This window comes from Lipomyces arxii (assembly GCF_038497795.1).
Source record: "Lipomyces arxii strain Phaff 12-163 unplaced genomic scaffold V1512scaffold_4, whole genome shotgun sequence".
NCBI classification, from domain to species: domain Eukaryota; kingdom Fungi; phylum Ascomycota; class Lipomycetes; order Lipomycetales; family Lipomycetaceae; genus Lipomyces; species Lipomyces arxii.
The window spans coordinates 376,255-394,784 of NW_027117703.1; the positions used below are offsets into that span (position 1 = coordinate 376,255).

Here is an 18,530-nt window from a genome sequence, read left to right on the forward strand (position 1 = left end):
TTTGAAGTGCTGCCGTCACACTCACATAGATCACATTCATTTGTGATCAAATAATGTGATTGAAAATAAATATTTTATTATTTTATAATTATAAAATACAATTGACACCATGTTCATAAAAAATTACGTAATACTTAGAATGAATAAAATAAGATAAAAAATAAAATAAGTTTACTAGACAAAAAGCTATGATACATTTGACCTGCTGACCGTCGTCATATTAAAAGCAATATAAAGAAATTAGAGTGTGTTGAACGATAGAAAACGTGGTCATGCATGCATGTCCTGACTGAATACGATTTACAACATAGGCACATTATTTTTTTAGTATTATTTACTATTTTAAACTTAAAAATAATGATCATTTGCTTTTTTAATTTATATAAAGATAGTAGATAGTAGTATAGTCTTAAAATCAGAGTACATAAGAAGTATTCTGATCCCTGATACGGTTTATCTCTCCATTCAATTTGCCATGCCTTTTGACTTATTCTTCTCAATTTCCTAGTTCATTCTTCCAAGTACAAAGTACTTAATCGTGAAGATCAATTTAATCTATTATTAAGTTAATTTCCTGGCAGTTTCTATAGCCATAATTACCGAGAACATCGGTAACTTGCAATGGCAAATAAGTGTAGACCCTAATCCGAAGAGGTAGAGTTCTCACAAGTTTTTTAACCTCTGTCTCGGGAAATTTACCAGAAACATGAGATTTGTCGGTGTGTACTACAGTGCGTTACTACTACTATCTACACCCTGTCGTTTTATATTTTATTTGTGCCGAAATTTGCCGTCTTAATATCGTTTCTTATGTAAACTTGGCCACGAAAGCATATTTTCTGCAGATCTTTAACAATAAATTCAATTGAATTGGCCGTTCGTTTTATAACTTAAAAGCATGTGGGCTTTTTATCGTGGTACTTTCCGTCGCTCAAAATTTATATTGAGTAGCACATGGTTTGTACGCTTTTAAATGTCGCTACTGACTATGAGGCAATTGATTCAGAGTGCGTCGAAATTGGCTTGACGTAATATTACTGAATAGATACTCTTGTTCAACGCCAACTAGCCGATAAAAATGGCCACATTTTTTTTGCCATCCCTGGCTGCCATTTCTTTGGCCTCTAGTTAATATTCAACACAAAACCCTTAAAAATACAGTTATTGCATTGCAGAACGTTGCTACATTTGAAGCATAAATGACAGTACACTAGCCACTGTTTGGTTGCCAGGGCAACCTGTTTATTTACTTTTCCGCATGATGTCATGAGTATTTACAATAGGTGTATAATTTCAGAACAACAACTTTGCGTCACTCTGTGATTCACACAGTGCTCAGCAGAACTATGGATCGTCGAGGATCATATATTTCTTCGCAATTAACAGTTATTAACGACAAATTGCAGTTATTGTACGATGAAATAGGAATTGCTGAAGATGAGCGCGACAGTAGGGAGCGCGAATTGTATTCTGCGGTCCAGAACGCACTTGAACAGCAAGTGGAAGATGTTACACTAGAAAAACAGAAACTTTACGATTCATGCGTAACTTTGAAAGAACAATTAACGAAAATGAATGTTGCACTCCAAGACGTGCAAGAAATCAATATTCACGACGATGATGACCTGGAAATAAAGCCACCATTACTCGTGTCTTACCATACTTTAAAGCAACGACACTTAGAGCTACAAGAACAGTATGAAGACAGGTATAAGAATGTACAAGGTGAGCCAACATTATACAAAACCAGATTATTTGCGCTAATCATCAGAACTATTTAAGCGTCTAAACGAATATGCAAGCGTTATGAGTGGAGTAAACGTTATGCCAGATTTACTTGAGAAATCTGCGGACTCAATCGCCCTTACAGTCTTAAATATGTCACTACTGCAAGCAGAAGTACAGAGACTGTCAGGCGAGTACGACTGTCGAATACGACGCGTACAGGAAGATGCAACTCGAATTGTCAGCTTATGGGCAGAGCTGGGCACTTCACAGCACAACATTGACAGAGATATACTGACGTATTACAAAGATTCGCCAGACAAACTTGGACTGTCAAATATTGCCTTAGAACGGTTGCATACAAAAGCGGCGACTTTACAACAGGAGAAGGACAATAGGCTCGGAAAGTTATCCACTACTAAGTCTGCAGTTATTCATTTATGGAAGAAGCTATCTGAGGAGGAGTCAATGGTCAAAGCTTTTGACAGAGCAAATCGCGGTATCTCATTACCTGTGATTGAAGCCGTAAGTTTTTGTTTGTTCGATAAGTTTACGAAAATTTGACAGCCGTAGTACGAAAAAGAGCTAGCTAGATTAAACGAGAAGAAACGGGATCACATGCATATATTTATTGAGGATGCTCGTCAAACACTTCAGCGTCTCTGGGATAGTCTATACTTTTCAGAAGATGAAATGCTAGACTTCACGCCTGCATGGACGGACATTTTTACTGACGCTTCACTTGCTGCACATGAAACAGAAATATCGCGTCTCGAGCAGCTGCTGATTGAAAGAAAACCAATATTGGCTTTAATAGATGCATATCGAGAATTGCAAGACGACGCAATCAAGTTAGAGCAAAGTCAACAAGATGCGTCTCGTTTGTTGGCTCGTGGTACAGGAAAACGTGATCCGACCAGATTGTTACGTGAAGAGCAAATGCGAAAGAGAATAGCAAAACGAAAACCGAGAGTAATGTGTGATTTAATGGCTGCCCTCAACAAGTGGGAGCAAGAGACATACCGGCCATTTATGGTCAACGGTGAACGTTTCATTGATGTCCTCACAGAAGAAGAGCAGTCTGCCAAAGTTTGTATTTTTTTATGAAGTTTAAGAACTAGATTAACGACAATAGGCAAAGAAAACTCCAGCTCGTCCGACTGTTGCGTCTACGTCTCGATCTGTGGCTGCAGTTAAACCTCCAATTCAAGCAAAACTAGAAGCCAAAACTCCTAGCTCAGTCAGACGGCCACTCCAGACTCGAGATGCGCAACAGATGAACTCTCGCACTGGTCCACCAAAGCAACCGAGTTTCTTACATAAGCCTAATATGTCTACGACTTGCAAGCCAGTCATGCGTCCGACAGACCACACTTCTCCGGTGTCTAGAAAACAGAAGTTGAGCACTCGTGGCAGTGACTCTGGGAGCTCAACAGATAGCGGACGATCATTATCAAGCTCTTACTCAAGTGCGAGCCCTTTAAAGTCAAGAACTTTGCAGACGCGTTGCGTGTCGGCCTCAGCTATGGTCTCGCTTACGCCATTGTCTTCGCGCACCAGTGACAGCACTTCAAGATCTAAGACGGCAATGGGCACGTATCTGCCTTTAAACACAGTGACAAACTTGCCAAAAGTTGTGGCAAAGACGCCGAGGCAGGATACCTTGTCTGTTCACAAGTCTCGAGAAGCCAGACCAGAATTAGCAGTCTCGAACCAAATGCATACCAATTCGCAGCTGAAATCTACTCATACAGACCTGTTTCCAAACATCGTACAGCAGACCGCACGACCAGTTGTACTGGATGAGGAAAACATCGAGCTTGGTGACGACACGTTTATAGACGACTACGACGACGAGTATACAGATTACCCCGGTTCCAATTTGACCCAATCCTACGACCCATCGCGATCTGTTTACGGGGACAATGAAAATACCGCAATACCCACAGATTCAGTTCGTGATCCATTGGGTGCAATCGACCAGTTGTCGTTGGAAAACAATTTTCATGCTAGCCGGTCGCATGACTCCAGACACGGGACTATGGAATTTGATGCCGGTGAAATCAGCTTCATTAGCCCGCAAAAGATTTTTAATCTATAACGACTTTGCTAAGACAATCGTAATTACTTTTTGCTAATATTAGGGAAGTAAAGCCCATTGTACTTTTAGAGAACAATTTAATCACAAATGGAATACAGCTGTTGTGCTTATAACATGAAATCTGTCTGTCAGTTATCATTTTTTATAAATTTAATTGACCTACTCTCTTCAGATAACCGGCTTGACTCTGCCCATGAGGTCGTGATCCAGTTGGCCGAAACAAAACGCGGAATATTTACACTCGGAAGTCTGCCCTGAGTTAGCACATTCAGACCAATCAAAAGGGTGACAGTCGTACTTCGAGAGCAATGTTTTAATTTCACGAGCACGAGACTGAGTCGTGTCTGGCATTGCGACGATATGGGACAACTCAGGATCGTCGATACGATCACTAAACTTAGCACCGCCAAACCGGGCATAATTTGTGGCTAGTTGTAGCCTGGCAAGCCGTTAAAAAGCGCTAATTCAAAGTTGGAATACGTACTTGAATGTAGTATCTGTATTTGTTGGCAGTCCGTCCAAGGGCGATCGCTCGGGAAAGTCAAAGTACAAAACTGTACCGTAAAACAGCAGCGACGGAATTTCGTCCACTGACATTGTCGATCGAGTTAAAGGCTCGTAAACATCGTACCCTTGCTTCGATTCCGACAGGTTTAGAGGCATCCGCTCAAGAATCTACAACGTCAGTAACCGCCAAGGCCATTAAAGGGCACTAACTTCTTGAAGCTCGTTAGTTGATTCCATTGACCTGGTATAACTATCGCCAAACAAATCAGTCCGGCGTTCAATCCAGTTTAGCAATCTCGGTGTACCAAAGTACACGTGTCTAGACTCGACCGGGACGATTCTGTTGTTGAAGCTGCAGTCGATGACCCAAACTGGCCGTAATATGTTAGTCTTGCCTTGACGTTTCAAACTGACGACCTTAACAAGATCTATAAATATAAGCCTCGTATTAGTGTTAAGAAAATCGCCGCGTTACCTTTATTGGCAATCACATGTATATTTGGTGTTAATTCAGAAGGCAGGGAAGGTATCACTTGACCGCCATTTGTCATTATCAATTGTTCAATTTGAATTTTTGATTTTGAATCGAGCAACAAATCTACAAGTGTCAGCTATGTCCTTGGTCAAGAAATTCTGTACTGACAAAACTGGTGACCATCAAATATTTGTGAGACCTCGGCATCATGAAGTGATGCTACTTTGTTTGTATTTAAAATTGTGATTTCCTGTTACATATAAGCAAGTGATCAGCTATGTATCTTGAAAGACAGACTTTTTTTTGTCTTTTTGCTCGACGTCTATGCGTGTCCATTTCTAGTACTCGTTCTTGGCTGTCATGTTCCACCTGTGCCTTCAACGACAGAAACTCTATACCAATTAGAACAGCTCATCTTACATTAAAAATAAGCGTCAAACCTTTCACGGACAATGCAGTTCGATAATCTTTGTCCGGGCGAAGCCGTCTAAACCGGGGAAACCGTAAAGTGACGTTCGTACGATACTGTTCGGGTGCAGGCACGATTGAGCCAGCTTTAACCTCCAACACGACAGACTTGTCCGGTCGAATCCAAACGTCTGGCATTTCTTTTTCGTTTCGCTCACCAGCCAGCTCCATAAATTCGAGAGGCGGCCGCTTGGGATCCCATTTCTGCCACTGGCCCTCAGTCAAGTGCCGGATTTCCGCGTACTCACTCGCGGTGAACCCGCCGCCGACACGACAGAACGACCAAAATCTCGGAATGGCTTCAGGATCATACTCATTATCGACTCGTAAACCACAGAGGAAGCTGGAAAGAAACTGAGCACGTTTGCCTTGTCCGTAATAACCGCCAATAATAAGGCAATCCAAACTTTCACCAAATTCTTGCATGTACTCTGGCTTAACCTTGATCCAGTCGTCGTTCCGGCCGTTCATGGTATATGTAGACATCGGACTTTTAATTACTAAACCTTCAGATCTGTAACTGTTAGCAATAGCAACTGAGCATGAATCAACGTACGATTCTGCAATAACTTGGCGTAAGCGTTTGTCAATGTCGTCTTTGGTCAAAGCTTCCTCAAACGGATGGATCAGAAAATGATTTGGTACTGCCCTGATCATACTTCGCAACAGTCGTCGGCGCTCTGCCAAGCTGTACTTAACTACAGACATGCTATTGGCATATAGCACGTCAAAAACCAAATATAACGGGTGCGACAATCCTTTGTCTTCAATCTCAGCATGAGCGGCCGTCTTAAGACTGCCGAATGGCTCAATTTTTTCTTCACTTGGATCCCATGATACCATTTCACCATCTAGGATACAACTTTATATGTCAAAAGCTATCATTTAACCAAAGCGCGAGCTTACTTTTCTAACGTAGGTATAAAGGCATTACTAAGAAACTTTGTCAAAGCCCCACTCCCATTCTGCAAAGAATCACCGTATAGATAAGTGTAATCTTTAGCTCGTCTGCTGAAAAATTTAAACTTGTTGCCATAGTCTGACATATGCAGCTGAATTCGTTCGCCGTCCATTTTTTCTTCAATATAAAAGACTTCGTTGCCCATAAGCCGGACTATCTGGTCGTAAGACGATTTAGGGAACGCTGCTAACTGAGGCTGAAAACAGCTCATCAGCGTCACATCTTCTTCCTGTCAAAAGTCAGTACAAACTGCAAAGTAGAGCATAGAAGCATTTTAACCTCTTCTGTTAGACGATACGTATTGTCGTAAAGCTCCCAACAAACTCGTTTCAAACTGCTGCTGACGTTGTACAACGTATTTGCATTTGGATGCCATGCAGAGAACAAAAGTCGTTCTGACACACCGATGTGCATCTCTAAAACATTTCGTCAGTTCTCGTCGCCCGCGCCTGTGATTTGACTGACGTACGTCTTAATATGATTCGAATCAACCACTTCATTTCCTCTGCATTCATATTATTATAGAAATTTGTGATAATAGGAAGCTGATCAACCCTGTAGACTGTCAAAAATTGCCAGCTGAAATAGCTTGTGCTTACGCTTTGCTGACCCTACTCAGTTCATCAAGCAGATCATTGACTTGATTGATAGTCATAGATCCATATTCAGTCCTCATCTGTCGCTTCTTGATGACTTCAAAGCATCGCTCTGCAAAGTCACCTGCTCCCTTTTGTTGTCCTGGTATACGATAATTTATCACAGCGTTTGCATCTTCAGATTCTGGTGAGATGCCTAAGACCTGTATGAATTGGTAATCCGTTTTTTCCAGATGCAGGTCGTACAAACCTTGATAATAAGTCTTGCCAATGCCTTCTCCTTGAGCCCATACCTAACAGAATACAGTTAAATCAGAATAAATGGCTCAACTTCACAATTTACATTTGGCGTTCTTTGTCGACCTGATCCCATGTGTTAATAATCGCGTTAAAGCAGCTTCAGCAAGTACTCACATCAGGCAATACTATTATAAACATTAGTGATGAACAAATATAGCTAGACCATTTATAACGCACCTAATCTGAAGAATGGATAAATATCATTTCCAACATTTTTCTTCCATCTCTCAATGAACCCGGTCAAAACTGACCACCTAGCAGCTCTCCCAGTCTTTTTGCTAAATTTATTGTATGTACCATATGTGCTTTTTCCAGAAGATGTAATAAGAGGATTAATAAATCCTATAATTATAGTGTGGAATGGCGGTGATTGTCCATGATTGCGAGGCCTCGAGATCGTCACCTCTTCGTCGTCTACATCTATATCGACAGACTCGCTAGGTCCCGGTGCAAAAATTTCCATTCTATTGCTATTTTTGTTTCAATCATTTACTATTATATTTTGAGATTTTTAATTGTTCAATTGCACGCGGTTCACTCACTGTTGACCCTGTTAAACAAGTACTATACTCAGTAGTGACATCACACACACTACGCTTCAAAACATCACGTTAACTCACGCGTAATTGACAGTTCGCGCGCCCTTTGACAGATCCTTATATAATAATAAAACCGTCGCAAATCTTTTACTCAGTCACAGTGATCTAGACTTAAATCACGCTACAAATCTGTTTAAGATTTAATTTTGATCTTGACAATTTACGAAACGCGTTTGTACAGTCTTGAACCCCGAGAAGATCTAGAACACAGCCATTTACATGAAAGATTTAGGGGCTGATAGTATATTTTCTTCACGCATATTCAGATAACCATGGATGTTAGAAATTGGTGCACAGCAAATTGAGACTCCGATTATCAGTTCACCAATTGAAAGCTGCTCCAAATGGAGAAGCGGGGTTCGCCGGGAGCAAGCAATGCTGTTTTAGCGGCTTCTATGGCGACAAGGAAGGCCCAGCAGGCAAACTCTTTTTCAATTCAGACGTCTCGACCGCTTTCGAACGGCGGTGCTTTGAATCATGATGCGGGATCAGGACACATTGAGAAATTGCCAATGCCGGTAAGCGCCGCTGCAGCAGCTGCACGAATGGTATCTGTAAGAAGTCAATTGGACACCGGAAATAGTTCGTCAGGGTCTGTTGTGATGGGCCGGTCACGGTCTTCAAGTTCAGCTGTATCGTCTGGAAGCCCGCAAAGTGAGATCTCGGAGCAACACTATCAATTGACAACTTCACCTTCTGATGGCATGAGAGGCCGGGAATTGAGCAGTCCACAATCTCGACTTCGAACTTCAAGTGCTGCTGCAAGTGCCGCGATACGTAACGCTAGCCGCCAACGCGCACCGGCTGTATCTGCCAATCGTGAATCATCGCTCAGAGTGCCTACCCCAACATCCAGGTCATCGTCTGCTTTAAGCTATTCGAGACCAATTTCCCGATCGTCGTCTGTTTTGAGCCACCCGAGATCACGATCAGCTATGCGTTCAAGCTCGCCGCGGAGCATATCATCTACAACGAGTGACCGGCCACAGGAATCACCGCTGTCAGCTAGGGCTGTTTCACCAGCCCCGTCGTCGTTCTCGTCGTTGTCCGGGTCGTCAACTGATCAGCCTTATTTGCATGTGCCATTTAACGCAAGAGCTAGAACGGTTTCGACTTCAATGGATAGAAGAAATATGGCAACTGTCAAGCTGGGACCCGTTCAAGCTACAGTAGCAGGCAAAAAGCCTGCCGCTGCAACAAATGCAAAGCTACAAAAGAGCAATAAAGTACAAAACAGGCCTACAACACCTCCATCAGTTCCTATATTAAAGACTAACAAAAAACCGATTGAGCTCGACCGACAGTCCGTTGATGCTCGGAAAGTAAGTATTTGTGAGAACCGGCTTGACCGCCACTAACCGAGACAGAGCACATTCCCCGAAGTACTGTCTCCGCGTCCACGACGGGTCGTGCCACCAAGACTGCTTACGAAGAAACGGCGGACCTCAGTCCCCAGTTCTGCAGAGTCGACGCCTACAACGCAGACTCCACAATCGCCTGTTCTGAAAACTACAGCGTTGCATCTTGTGAGAAGCGAGTCATGTCCGCCTGGCAATGACTTACCGTCGGCCTCTCAGAGACCAAGCTCGACAACTTCCACCAAAAACCCGAAAGTTTTGGGAGCCAGTCCCAATATGCCAGTCAAGAGCGAACTGCCACGGTCAGGATCGACAGCGTCTCTGGTACAAGTGTTTGATAATAAACCCTCTCGCAGACTCACTCGGACTAGTAGAATTTTTCAGCCATTTCACAGTTACAACAGATTTAATACTGGAAATGCGAGAAAGGGGGTACCGCTGAGTGAAAGCGGCCGGACCATTACAGTATATTCGACTCCAAATGCATCGACATCGGTTATTTCGTTGCGATCAACGGCATCTGCCGCTGATTCGGTTCGCAGTCAGTCAGTACCACATCGAGTAGCAATGACAGAGGCAGTAACACGCACACCGGAATTTGCCCCTATGAAAGCACCGTTTCGTACTACCATGCGCAAACCCGAAAAAACAAAGCATACGTTTAACTCAGAGAAACCTTGGAAACACTTAATTGTGAGTGGTACCATTAACGAGACTGAAAGAAAAAGATATGGTGCATTATGGGCCGCAAATCGGGGCATACTACTTCCAGACGGATTGCGTGATTGTATCCATGGGTTTGTTGTTCGGAAAATTTGGGAACGGTCAAAGCTAAGTCGAGAGACTCTTGAAAAGATTTGGTATGACAAGTTTGTAGTAGTCAGTTACACTGCAACTTTGCTAACATGATAGGAATCTTGTGAGCAGAGAAAGAGAGTTTTATTTGACAGAGGATGAGTTTTTGGTCGGGATGTGGATAATCGATCAATGCTTATATGGACGCAAATTGCCGTTGCAACTATCACCTGAAGTATGGTCTGGGGTCAGCAGACTTGGTGTTCGATTACGAACTTCTAAGCATGGTCAACCGTACCACCACTATCATCATCATTCGCATCGGCATTAGGATAAATTTGGGATATAATTCTATTTGGCTGTATTTTTGTGTTGTCATAGACTAGATAATTTTATGGACTGGCGTTGGCAAAATTGATAAATCGCGGTAAAAATGGCATGACCAAATTGAAAAGTCTGTCAAATACAGATTATGTTTAGGAAAAAGACTGATTACGGGACTGAGAGATTTCTAGCGTACGCCAGCTAATAAACTTTATTGTACTGCGTACAAACTTTAATTAAGATTTACGTACGACACAGCATTGACCAGCTTAACATGCATGATACACAACATATGTGCAGGATGACTAACAAGGCTGGGATTCTATAGAAACATATAAAATTAACCCAAAAGTTTTAATAACTGCTAGAAATCAATTTTCTAGCTGGTGCTGTACTTCACGGCAGACAATTCTATATTACTTGAAAGAGGCAATGCGGAAATGAGCAATATCCAAACGTCGTGTGTGAAACACTTAGCTTGGAAAAGAATCTTGTTTGGTAAATTTTACTCTCGTTATATACCAAAGACTCCCACGGCTAAAAGACTTTGCAGTTGAAGGAACAAACTTACATTGACTTGACTGTCGAAACAAGTGGCTTTTCGTAGCGGTGGTAACTTGCACGTATTAAAGTTGCCACACGCATACTATGGCCGTTTCTTTGACCAACAAGATCAAAGTTCTTCTAAGGCATACAAAAACTTGGCAATTGGAAATTTTAAGTATACTCAATCAGAGGCAAAAGCCTGTAGAAGGCCCTCGTCTCTCTCTGTGGCTCATGGGTGTAACATACGCTGTTTCGTGTACACAGATGATATGCAGCGATACTTGTAAAACAATTATAAATACAAACCGATTTTTGCTTCAACAGAGCTGAAATTGTAATTGCTAGCATGTGTCTTATATGTTCGTACGTATTCTTTGTCGCGTGGGAGATTTACTCACTCAGATGCTTGACAAATATAGATGGTTTAGGGTACGTCTGGGATTGCGGAGAGCCTGTCTTATCAGGCATCTTTCTGATACGGTTATATGAGACACATTACGGATAAAGTAGACTGAATATCTGTGGTAACGAAGTTCAAGAATGTCTTCTAAAATACACAGAGTTGCCATTACAGGTGATGGTGCAATAGGAAAGACTTGCCTGCTTTCAGTATACTGCTCCGGGGTGTTCCCAAGTGTAAGTATACATAAACAGAATGGTCCTACATGATTGCTGATTGACATATTAGAACTCCGCTCCAACTGTATTTGAAAGTAGACAGCACGAGTACGTCGTCAATGGGCATCCGATATCTATACATATTCAGGACACTGCTGGACAAGAAAACTATACGCAATTGAGACTAATGGCTTATCGTGATCTGTCCGTAGGACTAATTGGCTTTTCTATCGTGGATCCGGTTTCCTTAGATAACGTGTATGATGCAGTAAGCTGGTAATATTGATGGTGTCTATATCGCTGTACTGACTGGCTTGTAGTGGTGGCCTGAATTTGTTAATCAGACGCTGATCGGAACACCATTTATCTTAGTCGGAACAAAAGCTGATTTGCGAAATGACCCAACTAGCATTGCGAGATTGAGACAGGATGAGCAAGCTCCTGTCACACAGGCGCAGGTAAATTATGTCCAAATCGTGAAACTATGATTAATGTTGACGAAGTATCTTATAGGGAAAAAATATGGCAAACCGACTTAAAGCTTTTCGCTATGTCGAGTGCTCTGCATTGAAGAACTTCAACTTAGATGCTATCTTCGAAGCAGTCGGAGAGGCAATCTATAATCCGAAAAAGAAGCACAAAAGAAAATTTTGTATAATTCTGTAGAGTGCTTCTAACAGCTTAGCGATGAGTTTCATGTAGAAAGGCATATCTATAGTTTATATGTCTAGCTTCGTAACGTGGAGTGAGTAGTACTGGTAGTACCAGTAAATACTTATGTGCATCTTTGTGTTGTTATATTTTATTTTAGTTTCGCATTTGAATGATCTTACGGTTGGGAACGGTAAAGTATTTAGGTAGACTGAACGGATCATTTTTTTGGCACAGTTGTAGTCACAACTTACCAGTTTTTGGAAATATAAACAATTTTACTGATGTAATGATTGTCGCATATTTACCAACTCATATGGCCTTTGAATTTTGGATTTGGGTGTACGAGTGCGGAAGGGAGGAGGAACTACAAGACAAAGTAAGTAGAAGTGTTATAACTCTAGGCTCGGTCAATAAACTTTATTGTCTTGCTTTCGAACTTTAAATAGAGCTGTGCGTATGATTCCGTAGCAGCAGCACTGACCTAATCGTGATTGAACGATAGATGCGTAGCGACTTACTACGTTACGTCTCTGTACTAGCTTATATATAATTTTAGTTTTAATAACACGAGAAATATAGGCTCGCGTGTACGTAATGTTCCATTTCATGAATTGTCCCGTGCTTCCGTCAAATCATCGGGCACGGTCCCTCTCATTCAAGCTAGTAGGGCCTGTTCACCTCAGAACCAAGTCTATGCTTGGTTTTGAAACTATGTTTACAAGACCATAGATTTTGGAACAAGGGTTACAGCACGTGGCTTTTTAGCGTAAAAGCTTCACAGTGCGTGTATATGGTACTTTCTACATATCCTAAAACAAAAGTAGACCCGAATATTGAAACCATGGAAATCATAGGTTTAGGTCCTTTTTGCGTCTCAAGTAAAACGCAACAGTCATGGTTAGGGTTATGAAAACTGGAGCTGGCCAAAAATTAGGCCAGGGTCGGGCTAAATTTGGGTTGTAACCATGCGTAACTATAGTTACGAGCCCAAGTACACAGGCACTTAGCATTAAATTTATAATAGGTGTTAGGTTTTAAAAAGTCTAACTTAATTTGGATTTTGAAGTCGATAATAAGTTTTGGACGAATCCTGTGTTGGTGCTAGCCGTACGCATTGCACTCTTCACGCTATACTATTTGCTCCACAAATATATCGTAATCACTAGCAACACAGCAATTGCAAAAAAACTTTCATTTTCGCGCGGTTCGTTTTCAGCTTAAAATACCGTAACTGCCATTAGTGTATGATGGTAGCGAGCAAAAGGCCGCTCTTCAAACACTTAATGTCAAAACAAAAACGACGTAGCTTTTAAGCAAAGACTCTCGCCATATATCTAAGACACAAGTGAAGCAAAGTATTGTGTGAGGATGAGTCAAATCGCATAGTATGAACTGTAGTTAACTGATTGGGTTTTCAATTGCAAAGTCACATACTTTATCTCTCGGTGCCTGCCGCACTCACATTCTGTGCTATCAGTTTGTAATGTTTGCATTAAATAGCATTAATTTATTGTCATACTTAAAGCGATGTAAATCGGAGAAAATTGACTATCATAGTAGTAGTTATGTGGTGGTTTTAGAGTCGGGTTTAATTCATGCAAAGCAAGTCAAGCACGTCTTAAGATTGTCTAATAAATGACTGTTTTAGCCATTTACCTCAATTCTTCAAGCTTAAAAGGGATGGCACACAGTATGAGCTTCATTTTTATAACATTTGACGTACGTACCGAACAATCAGTCCCACTGCCATATTGGATTTTGAAACATCAATTTCATTAGTTTATTATCTGATTTTATAAAATTATTATTAAATTTCGCTGTTCTAGTTATAAAATATGTATCGTATAATTTATTGCGTTGGCTAAACAATTCTTACTAGACAAAACAATTTCGCAATAAATGCAGTATAATATATAGCCATGGCTGGCATATTATTGGCTCGGAAAAGTAAGACTATGAAGTACAACCTATTCAGCCGCTCTCGCTTCATTGCGTAAAACTCTGATTGGTGAAAGTAATACAACTCGTACGCATTTGGAATAAATCCCTTAACCCAGGACACTAGTCCATACGTACGCAACCGCGGACTCTTTTCGATCTTTTGAACAGAAGCCTTCTTTTCTCTCAGCTTCGAGGTTTACGTACTACTAATACTACTACGACTACTATAGAAATCCAATGAAACTCAATTTTGACAAATTATACTGCAATGGATTCTCGAATGCAAAAGGTTGCCATTATTGGTGATGGCGCGATTGGTAAAACTTGTTTTTTGACTGTGTACTGTAACGGAGTGTTCCCACAAGTAAAAGATTGCTTTGATTGACTGATTCTGAGTGTTAACGAATCAAAAGAGCTACTTGCCTACTATATTTGATGCTACAAAGAAAGACGTTTCGTTTCAGGGGAAACTTCTTACGTTATATATCCAGGACACCGCTGGACAAGAGGAATATGCGCGATTGAGATTAATTGCATACAATGATTTGGATGCCGCAATAGTTGGATTTTCAATTGGAACACCTGAAAGTCTCGATAACGTGTACGACGCGGTATGTTTAGTTTTGCTGTATCGAATTTCTTCTAACATTTTTGAAGTGGTGGCCAGAGATCAGTAATTACACTCCAACTAAGACACCGTTCGTCCTGGTTGGCATGAAATCAGATTTAAGAAATGATCCCAAGACAATTGTAGAACTAAGATCAAGTAACCAAACACCAGTAACGGAAGCTCAAGCAAGTTCATGGCATAATTAAGGTCTGATAGCAAAATCTAACTACTTTAAGGGGCAGAGTGTAGCAAACAGGATTGGAGCTTATCAGTATGTTGAATGCTCGGCTTTACAAAACAGCAATCTAGAAGCAGTATTCCAAGCACTTGCATCGGCGATTTTTGCGCGCCAAAAAAAGCAAAAGAAACACAAACACAAGAAGTGTGCTATTCTGTAAAAGCGGGAATGATTTGCTATTTGGCTTTTATTAGAAAGATCAGGTAGAATAATAAATAATTAGGTGGCATTTGAAAGAAGCAGTTCATCACGTGAGCATAGATCGATCAATGCGGCTCATGTAAACAATTGCATCCAAGGGCTGTTGATTGATTGGCAGTCATATGTTGGTTTGCACAAATTTTATACACTCTATTACTAAGTGAATGGAACAGTTGCCCGAGTATTATGCAACTATCATTGGAGATGGAAACTGTGGGAAAACGTCTCTACTGTGGAAATATGCCGAAAACAGATTCATAAATGTAATCCTGTTCAGTTTAGTTATCATGCTATGATTTCTGATTAAGATTAGGAATATAGCCCAACTGTTGTTGACTTTGTTAAAAAGAAGGTTGATTTGACTAATGGAAAAGCCTTTAATCTCACTATATGGGATACAGCAGGTCAAGAAGATTATCGTGCATTGCGGACAATAGCATACAGGGAAGCCCGACTAGTCATATTAGCATTCGCAATTGACTCGGTTGTTTCGATGCAGAATATTGAAGCATTAGTAAGTACCCTTCAATGATTTAAAACAGCTTATATTCAAGTAATTAGTGGTGGCCAGAAGCTAAGTGGTATGCCACCGCAGGATGCCCAATGATTCTAGTTGGTTTGAAGTCAGATTTAAGATCTACTTCTAGTCACGGATTGCGTATTGTTTCTGCATTGGAGGTGTGTCAAGATGATGGCAGAGCTAGGGTTTGTACTGACTTTTTAAAAATCAGGGCCAGCGACAAGCAGCTGAGCTTGGTAATATTCCTTACGTTGAATGTTCTGCTTTAACGGGACATAATGTTGATAATGTATTCCATATTGTGGTGTCTACGCTTCTTCATCCACCGAAAGCAGTGCGGCGTAAAGGCAAGAGATGTGTTATTATGTGATATGAATAAAGCAAAGACGGGATATTGGCGTTTGGCATACTAAATTTGGGATTGGCATGTTTAATGCAAAGTGACTTTATGTTGACTATTTCATAAATTATTCCGACTATCCTCATTCTGGTCGTCCAGGATTGACTCGTCGTGATCATCATTCTCATCTTCTGGATTGTCATGAGCCATGTCATCATAAAATGTACTCCATAACGTAGACACACTTTCGAACTCCTTTCCGACCTGGACATCTCAGTCAGCTTAACCACGTCTCTAAGTCGTCCTTTCCACTCACAACAATAACACCTTCTAATGATCGATTCAAAGTATTTATGTTCGATAGAACATGTTCAAGACTCTAATACTTTGTCAGATACACTTCAAGCAGTGTAATACGTTACAACTCACAACAGCAATCTCTGCAACTAACGCGTCTCGTTGCTTTTCAAAATACGTCTTTTCAATCGTAGTCTGTACTCTATTTGTCGAGCTAGATAGCCCTCCCCCAGCAGGCGTCGACGCGCCTTCTCGATCCATTGTATTAACGCTTTTTTTGCTGGGAAATTAGTGTTTATGTGATGATTGTTTTAGACACGACAACGCGAAAACGCGTAACAACCCTAATCCATGTTTACGCGCTTTTGCATACCAGTCCCATTTAGAGATTTCCTTTGTGAAAAATTCAAGTGTTCAGATTATGGCGCCGGAACCTGCATCAGCTGCAATCTCCGCTGATTTGGCACTGCATTTACTATCACCAACCGAGCAGGAGCTATTGAAGGAATACACTACTTTGAGCCAGAACCTAAATAAGGTAAAGGACCAGAATATTGAAACCATCCTACCGTTTACTAACAGGAACCAGTTGTCATCTGAGCTGGCGAGACTGGCGACAGTACCAACACCTGAGATTCTTGATAATTTACGAGTTTTGGAGCGTAAAACAGCGATTGTGTTCACGTTATTAAAGGCATCAGTTTACAGTATATTTTTACAGCAGCAGCTACACGAAGAAGAAAGCGGAATGATTTCGAATCCAAGTGTTGATTTATAGCCAAAAATGTATATGCAATTCAAATAACAAAGATTGGACAACAGCCTATGTGAGATGACCTTTAAATGATTAATATGTCATATTATGTACAGTATACATGTGTATATATATACAGCAGAGAAGAAACATCGCATTACGATCGGCTGAAATACGACTTCCGAATATCCACAACCTTTTTTCCTCTAGCCTGTGCAATCTCTTCCGGCATGACTTGCTGTTGCAAAAGCTTAATTACGCCTTTGACTGTATTCATCTTATTTCGTGATCCAAATACTTTTCCTGACAGATCTTTAATGCCAGCACACGCTGCGACTTCATGCACCAAATGATTGACTCGCAGTCCAAAACCTAGAGTGTTAGATCTCAATCTATTAAAAACAAGAAAAAATTGAACGCACCAGGTGGTCTTGGCCATAGCTTAATGTCAACTGCATGATAGTTACCCTCCAAAGATCCAAAGATTGTTCTGTTTTCCATCCGCGGTATATATTGCATTTTCTTTATTGCTTTCCATTGTGCTCTTGCCATTGCCGTACTTAGTTCCGTCCGGTCGGTAGCCTCACCTACGCCAATCATGCCATTCTTGTCGCCAACCACAGTTAAACAATAGTAACTTCGAACCTTGCCCAGTCGAGTGACATTTGACACGAACTTTGTCACTAGCGGTTTGACGGTTAGGCTGCGTATGTATTCTGAAGTCATTCCTTTCTCATTGTAAATCTGTTCTTCAATAACTTCAGAACTGTTTTTGTCCCCGGGTAGCTGTTTCGGGATGTCTGTGTCTTTCGGGACAGGCTGATATGCCTCGTCGAAATTTGTCCACGGGTGAATTCCGATATCGTAAAACTTGTCATGTTTGACAAAGTCTTCCCGATAAGAAACTCCAAACGGCACAAGCTGATCTTTCTTTTTTAGCCACAACTCTGGGGTCACCGCTCTCTCGGCTGCAACAATGGCCTTTAACATTCTCGGAGTGTAGTATTTGCTCAACCGCTGAATATGCTCAGATCGTGACATAATTTTCCTAAACTCCTCTGCTACAATGGCTTTTCCTTCAGCGCTGATCTCGGCCGCATCACTCGTCGATTTCGACGATGCAAACCGCCGAAATGTTGTCTTTGCGACGCCGTCCCGAACACACCGAAGCGTCCGATACGTGCGAGTATTAAACATTGTTTGACGCAATTGCAAAAACACTTTTGCCCGGTGCAATTGCTGCTCCTAAAAGGCCTTGTTTGTCGTTAAGGTCGTGTTGGACTCGGTGAGAAAAAACTTGAATCTCTCGGATCTGGCAACGACTAGTGTTGCACAGGTGAAGTATAAGGTTTTAAGCGTCACGTACATGTGTGTTTTAACTATGTACGTTTTCAGGGGGGAGTTTTACACCTAACCCAAAACGTTAAATATTTTTTTTTGTTGCGGCGCGTCGAGATTGACCCAACCAGCCAAAGAGCAGTCGTGAATTTGTCACAGACTTACACTGTTAGTAGTCGATTGTGCGAGAGAGTTGATGTGGAGTAAATCCAGAGAGAGGATTTTGAATAGAGCTTTTTATCGTGTGACTGTACATCATTTCCA

General features: G+C 41.3%; 10 protein-coding genes across 10 annotated transcripts; 7 read left to right on the forward strand and 3 right to left on the reverse strand.

Annotated features, from left to right (window-relative positions):
• Positions 1–873: 873 nt before the first annotated feature.
• On the forward strand, positions 874–2,917 carry V1512DRAFT_121398 (microtubule associated protein-domain-containing protein). Its single transcript, XM_066912929.1, has 3 exons — positions 874–1,725; positions 1,772–2,250; positions 2,299–2,917. Exons 1-3 carry the CDS (start codon positions 1,347–1,349, stop codon positions 2,830–2,832), a joined length of 1,392 nt encoding a protein of 463 aa, XP_066772576.1. The 5' UTR covers positions 874–1,346; the 3' UTR covers positions 2,833–2,917.
• A 700-nt stretch (positions 2,918–3,617) lies between these two features.
• V1512DRAFT_260225 (ATP dependent DNA ligase domain-containing protein) lies at positions 3,618–7,864 on the reverse strand. Its single transcript, XM_066915802.1, has 18 exons — positions 7,311–7,864; positions 7,248–7,258; positions 7,177–7,196; positions 7,084–7,126; positions 6,837–7,036; positions 6,707–6,792; positions 6,517–6,653; positions 6,183–6,466; positions 5,833–6,138; positions 5,249–5,790; positions 5,106–5,200; positions 4,977–5,058; positions 4,809–4,931; positions 4,544–4,761; positions 4,311–4,501; positions 4,125–4,265; positions 3,990–4,075; positions 3,618–3,947 (listed from the first exon to the last, which is right to left on the reverse strand). Exons 1-18 carry the CDS (start codon positions 7,594–7,596, stop codon positions 3,934–3,936), a joined length of 2,865 nt encoding a protein of 954 aa, XP_066772577.1. The 5' UTR covers positions 7,597–7,864; the 3' UTR covers positions 3,618–3,933.
• Positions 7,749–9,228, forward strand: V1512DRAFT_121508 (uncharacterized protein). The gene has a single exon (XM_066912930.1). The coding sequence runs from the start codon at positions 8,077–8,079 to the stop codon at positions 9,088–9,090; it is 1,014 nt and encodes a 337-aa protein (XP_066772578.1). The 5' UTR covers positions 7,749–8,076; the 3' UTR covers positions 9,091–9,228.
• Positions 9,229–9,446: 218 nt separating this feature from the next.
• On the forward strand, positions 9,447–10,408 carry V1512DRAFT_260229 (uncharacterized protein; the record flags this gene model as incomplete). The annotated part of the gene is made up of 2 exons (XM_066915803.1): positions 9,447–9,950; positions 10,003–10,408. Coding segments are annotated over 2 exons (648 nt in total), but the record flags the coding sequence as incomplete, so codon positions are not given.
• A 797-nt stretch (positions 10,409–11,205) lies between these two features.
• V1512DRAFT_260230 (P-loop containing nucleoside triphosphate hydrolase) lies at positions 11,206–12,314 on the forward strand. Its single transcript, XM_066915804.1, has 4 exons — positions 11,206–11,391; positions 11,444–11,641; positions 11,694–11,831; positions 11,887–12,314. Exons 1-4 carry the CDS (start codon positions 11,296–11,298, stop codon positions 12,037–12,039), a joined length of 585 nt encoding a protein of 194 aa, XP_066772580.1. The 5' UTR covers positions 11,206–11,295; the 3' UTR covers positions 12,040–12,314.
• Positions 12,315–14,036: 1,722 nt separating this feature from the next.
• V1512DRAFT_260234 (small GTPase superfamily) lies at positions 14,037–15,122 on the forward strand. The gene is made up of 4 exons (XM_066915805.1): positions 14,037–14,332; positions 14,382–14,579; positions 14,626–14,763; positions 14,815–15,122. The coding sequence occupies exons 1-4, from the start codon at positions 14,237–14,239 to the stop codon at positions 14,974–14,976; spliced, it is 594 nt and encodes a 197-aa protein (XP_066772581.1). The 5' UTR covers positions 14,037–14,236; the 3' UTR covers positions 14,977–15,122.
• Positions 15,123–16,053, forward strand: V1512DRAFT_260239 (P-loop containing nucleoside triphosphate hydrolase protein). The gene is made up of 4 exons (XM_066915806.1): positions 15,123–15,280; positions 15,331–15,531; positions 15,579–15,695; positions 15,749–16,053. Exons 1-4 carry the CDS (start codon positions 15,182–15,184, stop codon positions 15,905–15,907), a joined length of 576 nt encoding a protein of 191 aa, XP_066772582.1. The 5' UTR covers positions 15,123–15,181; the 3' UTR covers positions 15,908–16,053.
• V1512DRAFT_222565 (DASH complex subunit Dad1-domain-containing protein) lies at positions 15,832–16,519 on the reverse strand. Its single transcript, XM_066913744.1, has 3 exons — positions 16,307–16,519; positions 16,194–16,256; positions 15,832–16,141 (listed from the first exon to the last, which is right to left on the reverse strand). The coding sequence occupies exons 1-3, from the start codon at positions 16,433–16,435 to the stop codon at positions 15,998–16,000; spliced, it is 336 nt and encodes a 111-aa protein (XP_066772583.1). The 5' UTR covers positions 16,436–16,519; the 3' UTR covers positions 15,832–15,997.
• Positions 16,520–16,589: 70 nt separating this feature from the next.
• V1512DRAFT_222566 (DASH complex subunit Dad3-domain-containing protein) lies at positions 16,590–17,400 on the forward strand. The gene is made up of 2 exons (XM_066913745.1): positions 16,590–16,712; positions 16,764–17,400. The coding sequence occupies exons 1-2, from the start codon at positions 16,596–16,598 to the stop codon at positions 16,950–16,952; spliced, it is 306 nt and encodes a 101-aa protein (XP_066772584.1). The 5' UTR covers positions 16,590–16,595; the 3' UTR covers positions 16,953–17,400.
• On the reverse strand, positions 16,924–18,206 carry V1512DRAFT_260242 (mitochondrial 37S ribosomal protein uS5m). Its single transcript, XM_066915807.1, has 2 exons — positions 17,351–18,206; positions 16,924–17,300 (listed from the first exon to the last, which is right to left on the reverse strand). The coding sequence occupies exons 1-2, from the start codon at positions 18,123–18,125 to the stop codon at positions 17,086–17,088; spliced, it is 990 nt and encodes a 329-aa protein (XP_066772585.1). The 5' UTR covers positions 18,126–18,206; the 3' UTR covers positions 16,924–17,085.
• Between the last annotated feature and the right edge of the window lie 324 nt (positions 18,207–18,530).

Excerpts from the sequence above, each read along its gene's own strand:
- V1512DRAFT_121508 (XM_066912930.1), top strand. The coding sequence starts at position 8,077 with ATGGAGAAGCGGGGTTCGCCGGGAGCAAGCAATGCTGTTTTAGCGGCT.
- V1512DRAFT_260239 (XM_066915806.1), top strand. The coding sequence starts at position 15,182 with ATGGAACAGTTGCCCGAGTATTATGCAACTATCATTGGAGATGGAAAC. Across the intron at positions 15,532-15,578 it reads TGCAGAATATTGAAGCATTA|TGGTGGCCAGAAGCTAAGTG; the intron begins GTAAGTACCCTT and ends TCAAGTAATTAG. Across the intron at positions 15,696-15,748 it reads GTATTGTTTCTGCATTGGAG|GGCCAGCGACAAGCAGCTGA; the intron begins GTGTGTCAAGAT and ends TTTAAAAATCAG.
- V1512DRAFT_222566 (XM_066913745.1), top strand. The coding sequence starts at position 16,596 with ATGGCGCCGGAACCTGCATCAGCTGCAATCTCCGCTGATTTGGCACTG. Across the intron at positions 16,713-16,763 it reads TGAGCCAGAACCTAAATAAG|TTGTCATCTGAGCTGGCGAG; the intron begins GTAAAGGACCAG and ends AACAGGAACCAG.
- V1512DRAFT_260225 (XM_066915802.1), bottom strand. The coding sequence starts at position 7,596 with ATGGAAATTTTTGCACCGGGACCTAGCGAGTCTGTCGATATAGATGTA. Across the intron at positions 7,127-7,176 it reads GTCGACAAAGAACGCCAAAT|GTATGGGCTCAAGGAGAAGG; the intron begins GTAAATTGTGAA and ends GTATTCTGTTAG. Across the intron at positions 4,932-4,976 it reads ATTTGATGGTCACCAGTTTT|ATTTGTTGCTCGATTCAAAA; the intron begins GTCAGTACAGAA and ends TGACACTTGTAG.
- V1512DRAFT_121398 (XM_066912929.1), top strand. The coding sequence starts at position 1,347 with ATGGATCGTCGAGGATCATATATTTCTTCGCAATTAACAGTTATTAAC. Across the intron at positions 1,726-1,771 it reads CAGGTATAAGAATGTACAAG|AACTATTTAAGCGTCTAAAC; the intron begins GTGAGCCAACAT and ends GCTAATCATCAG. Across the intron at positions 2,251-2,298 it reads CATTACCTGTGATTGAAGCC|TACGAAAAAGAGCTAGCTAG; the intron begins GTAAGTTTTTGT and ends TGACAGCCGTAG.
- V1512DRAFT_260234 (XM_066915805.1), top strand. The coding sequence starts at position 14,237 with ATGGATTCTCGAATGCAAAAGGTTGCCATTATTGGTGATGGCGCGATT. Across the intron at positions 14,333-14,381 it reads GTAACGGAGTGTTCCCACAA|AGCTACTTGCCTACTATATT; the intron begins GTAAAAGATTGC and ends ACGAATCAAAAG. Across the intron at positions 14,764-14,814 it reads CACCAGTAACGGAAGCTCAA|GGGCAGAGTGTAGCAAACAG; the intron begins GCAAGTTCATGG and ends AACTACTTTAAG.
- V1512DRAFT_260242 (XM_066915807.1), bottom strand. The coding sequence starts at position 18,125 with ATGTTTAATACTCGCACGTATCGGACGCTTCGGTGTGTTCGGGACGGC. Across the intron at positions 17,301-17,350 it reads GCTATGGCCAAGACCACCTG|GTTTTGGACTGCGAGTCAAT; the intron begins GTGCGTTCAATT and ends CTAACACTCTAG.
- V1512DRAFT_222565 (XM_066913744.1), bottom strand. The coding sequence starts at position 16,435 with ATGGATCGAGAAGGCGCGTCGACGCCTGCTGGGGGAGGGCTATCTAGC. Across the intron at positions 16,257-16,306 it reads TAGTTGCAGAGATTGCTGTT|AGTCTTGAACATGTTCTATC; the intron begins GTGAGTTGTAAC and ends ACAAAGTATTAG. Across the intron at positions 16,142-16,193 it reads CATTAGAAGGTGTTATTGTT|GTCGGAAAGGAGTTCGAAAG; the intron begins GTGAGTGGAAAG and ends TGAGATGTCCAG.
- V1512DRAFT_260230 (XM_066915804.1), top strand. The coding sequence starts at position 11,296 with ATGTCTTCTAAAATACACAGAGTTGCCATTACAGGTGATGGTGCAATA. Across the intron at positions 11,392-11,443 it reads GCTCCGGGGTGTTCCCAAGT|AACTCCGCTCCAACTGTATT; the intron begins GTAAGTATACAT and ends TTGACATATTAG. Across the intron at positions 11,832-11,886 it reads CTCCTGTCACACAGGCGCAG|GGAAAAAATATGGCAAACCG; the intron begins GTAAATTATGTC and ends AGTATCTTATAG.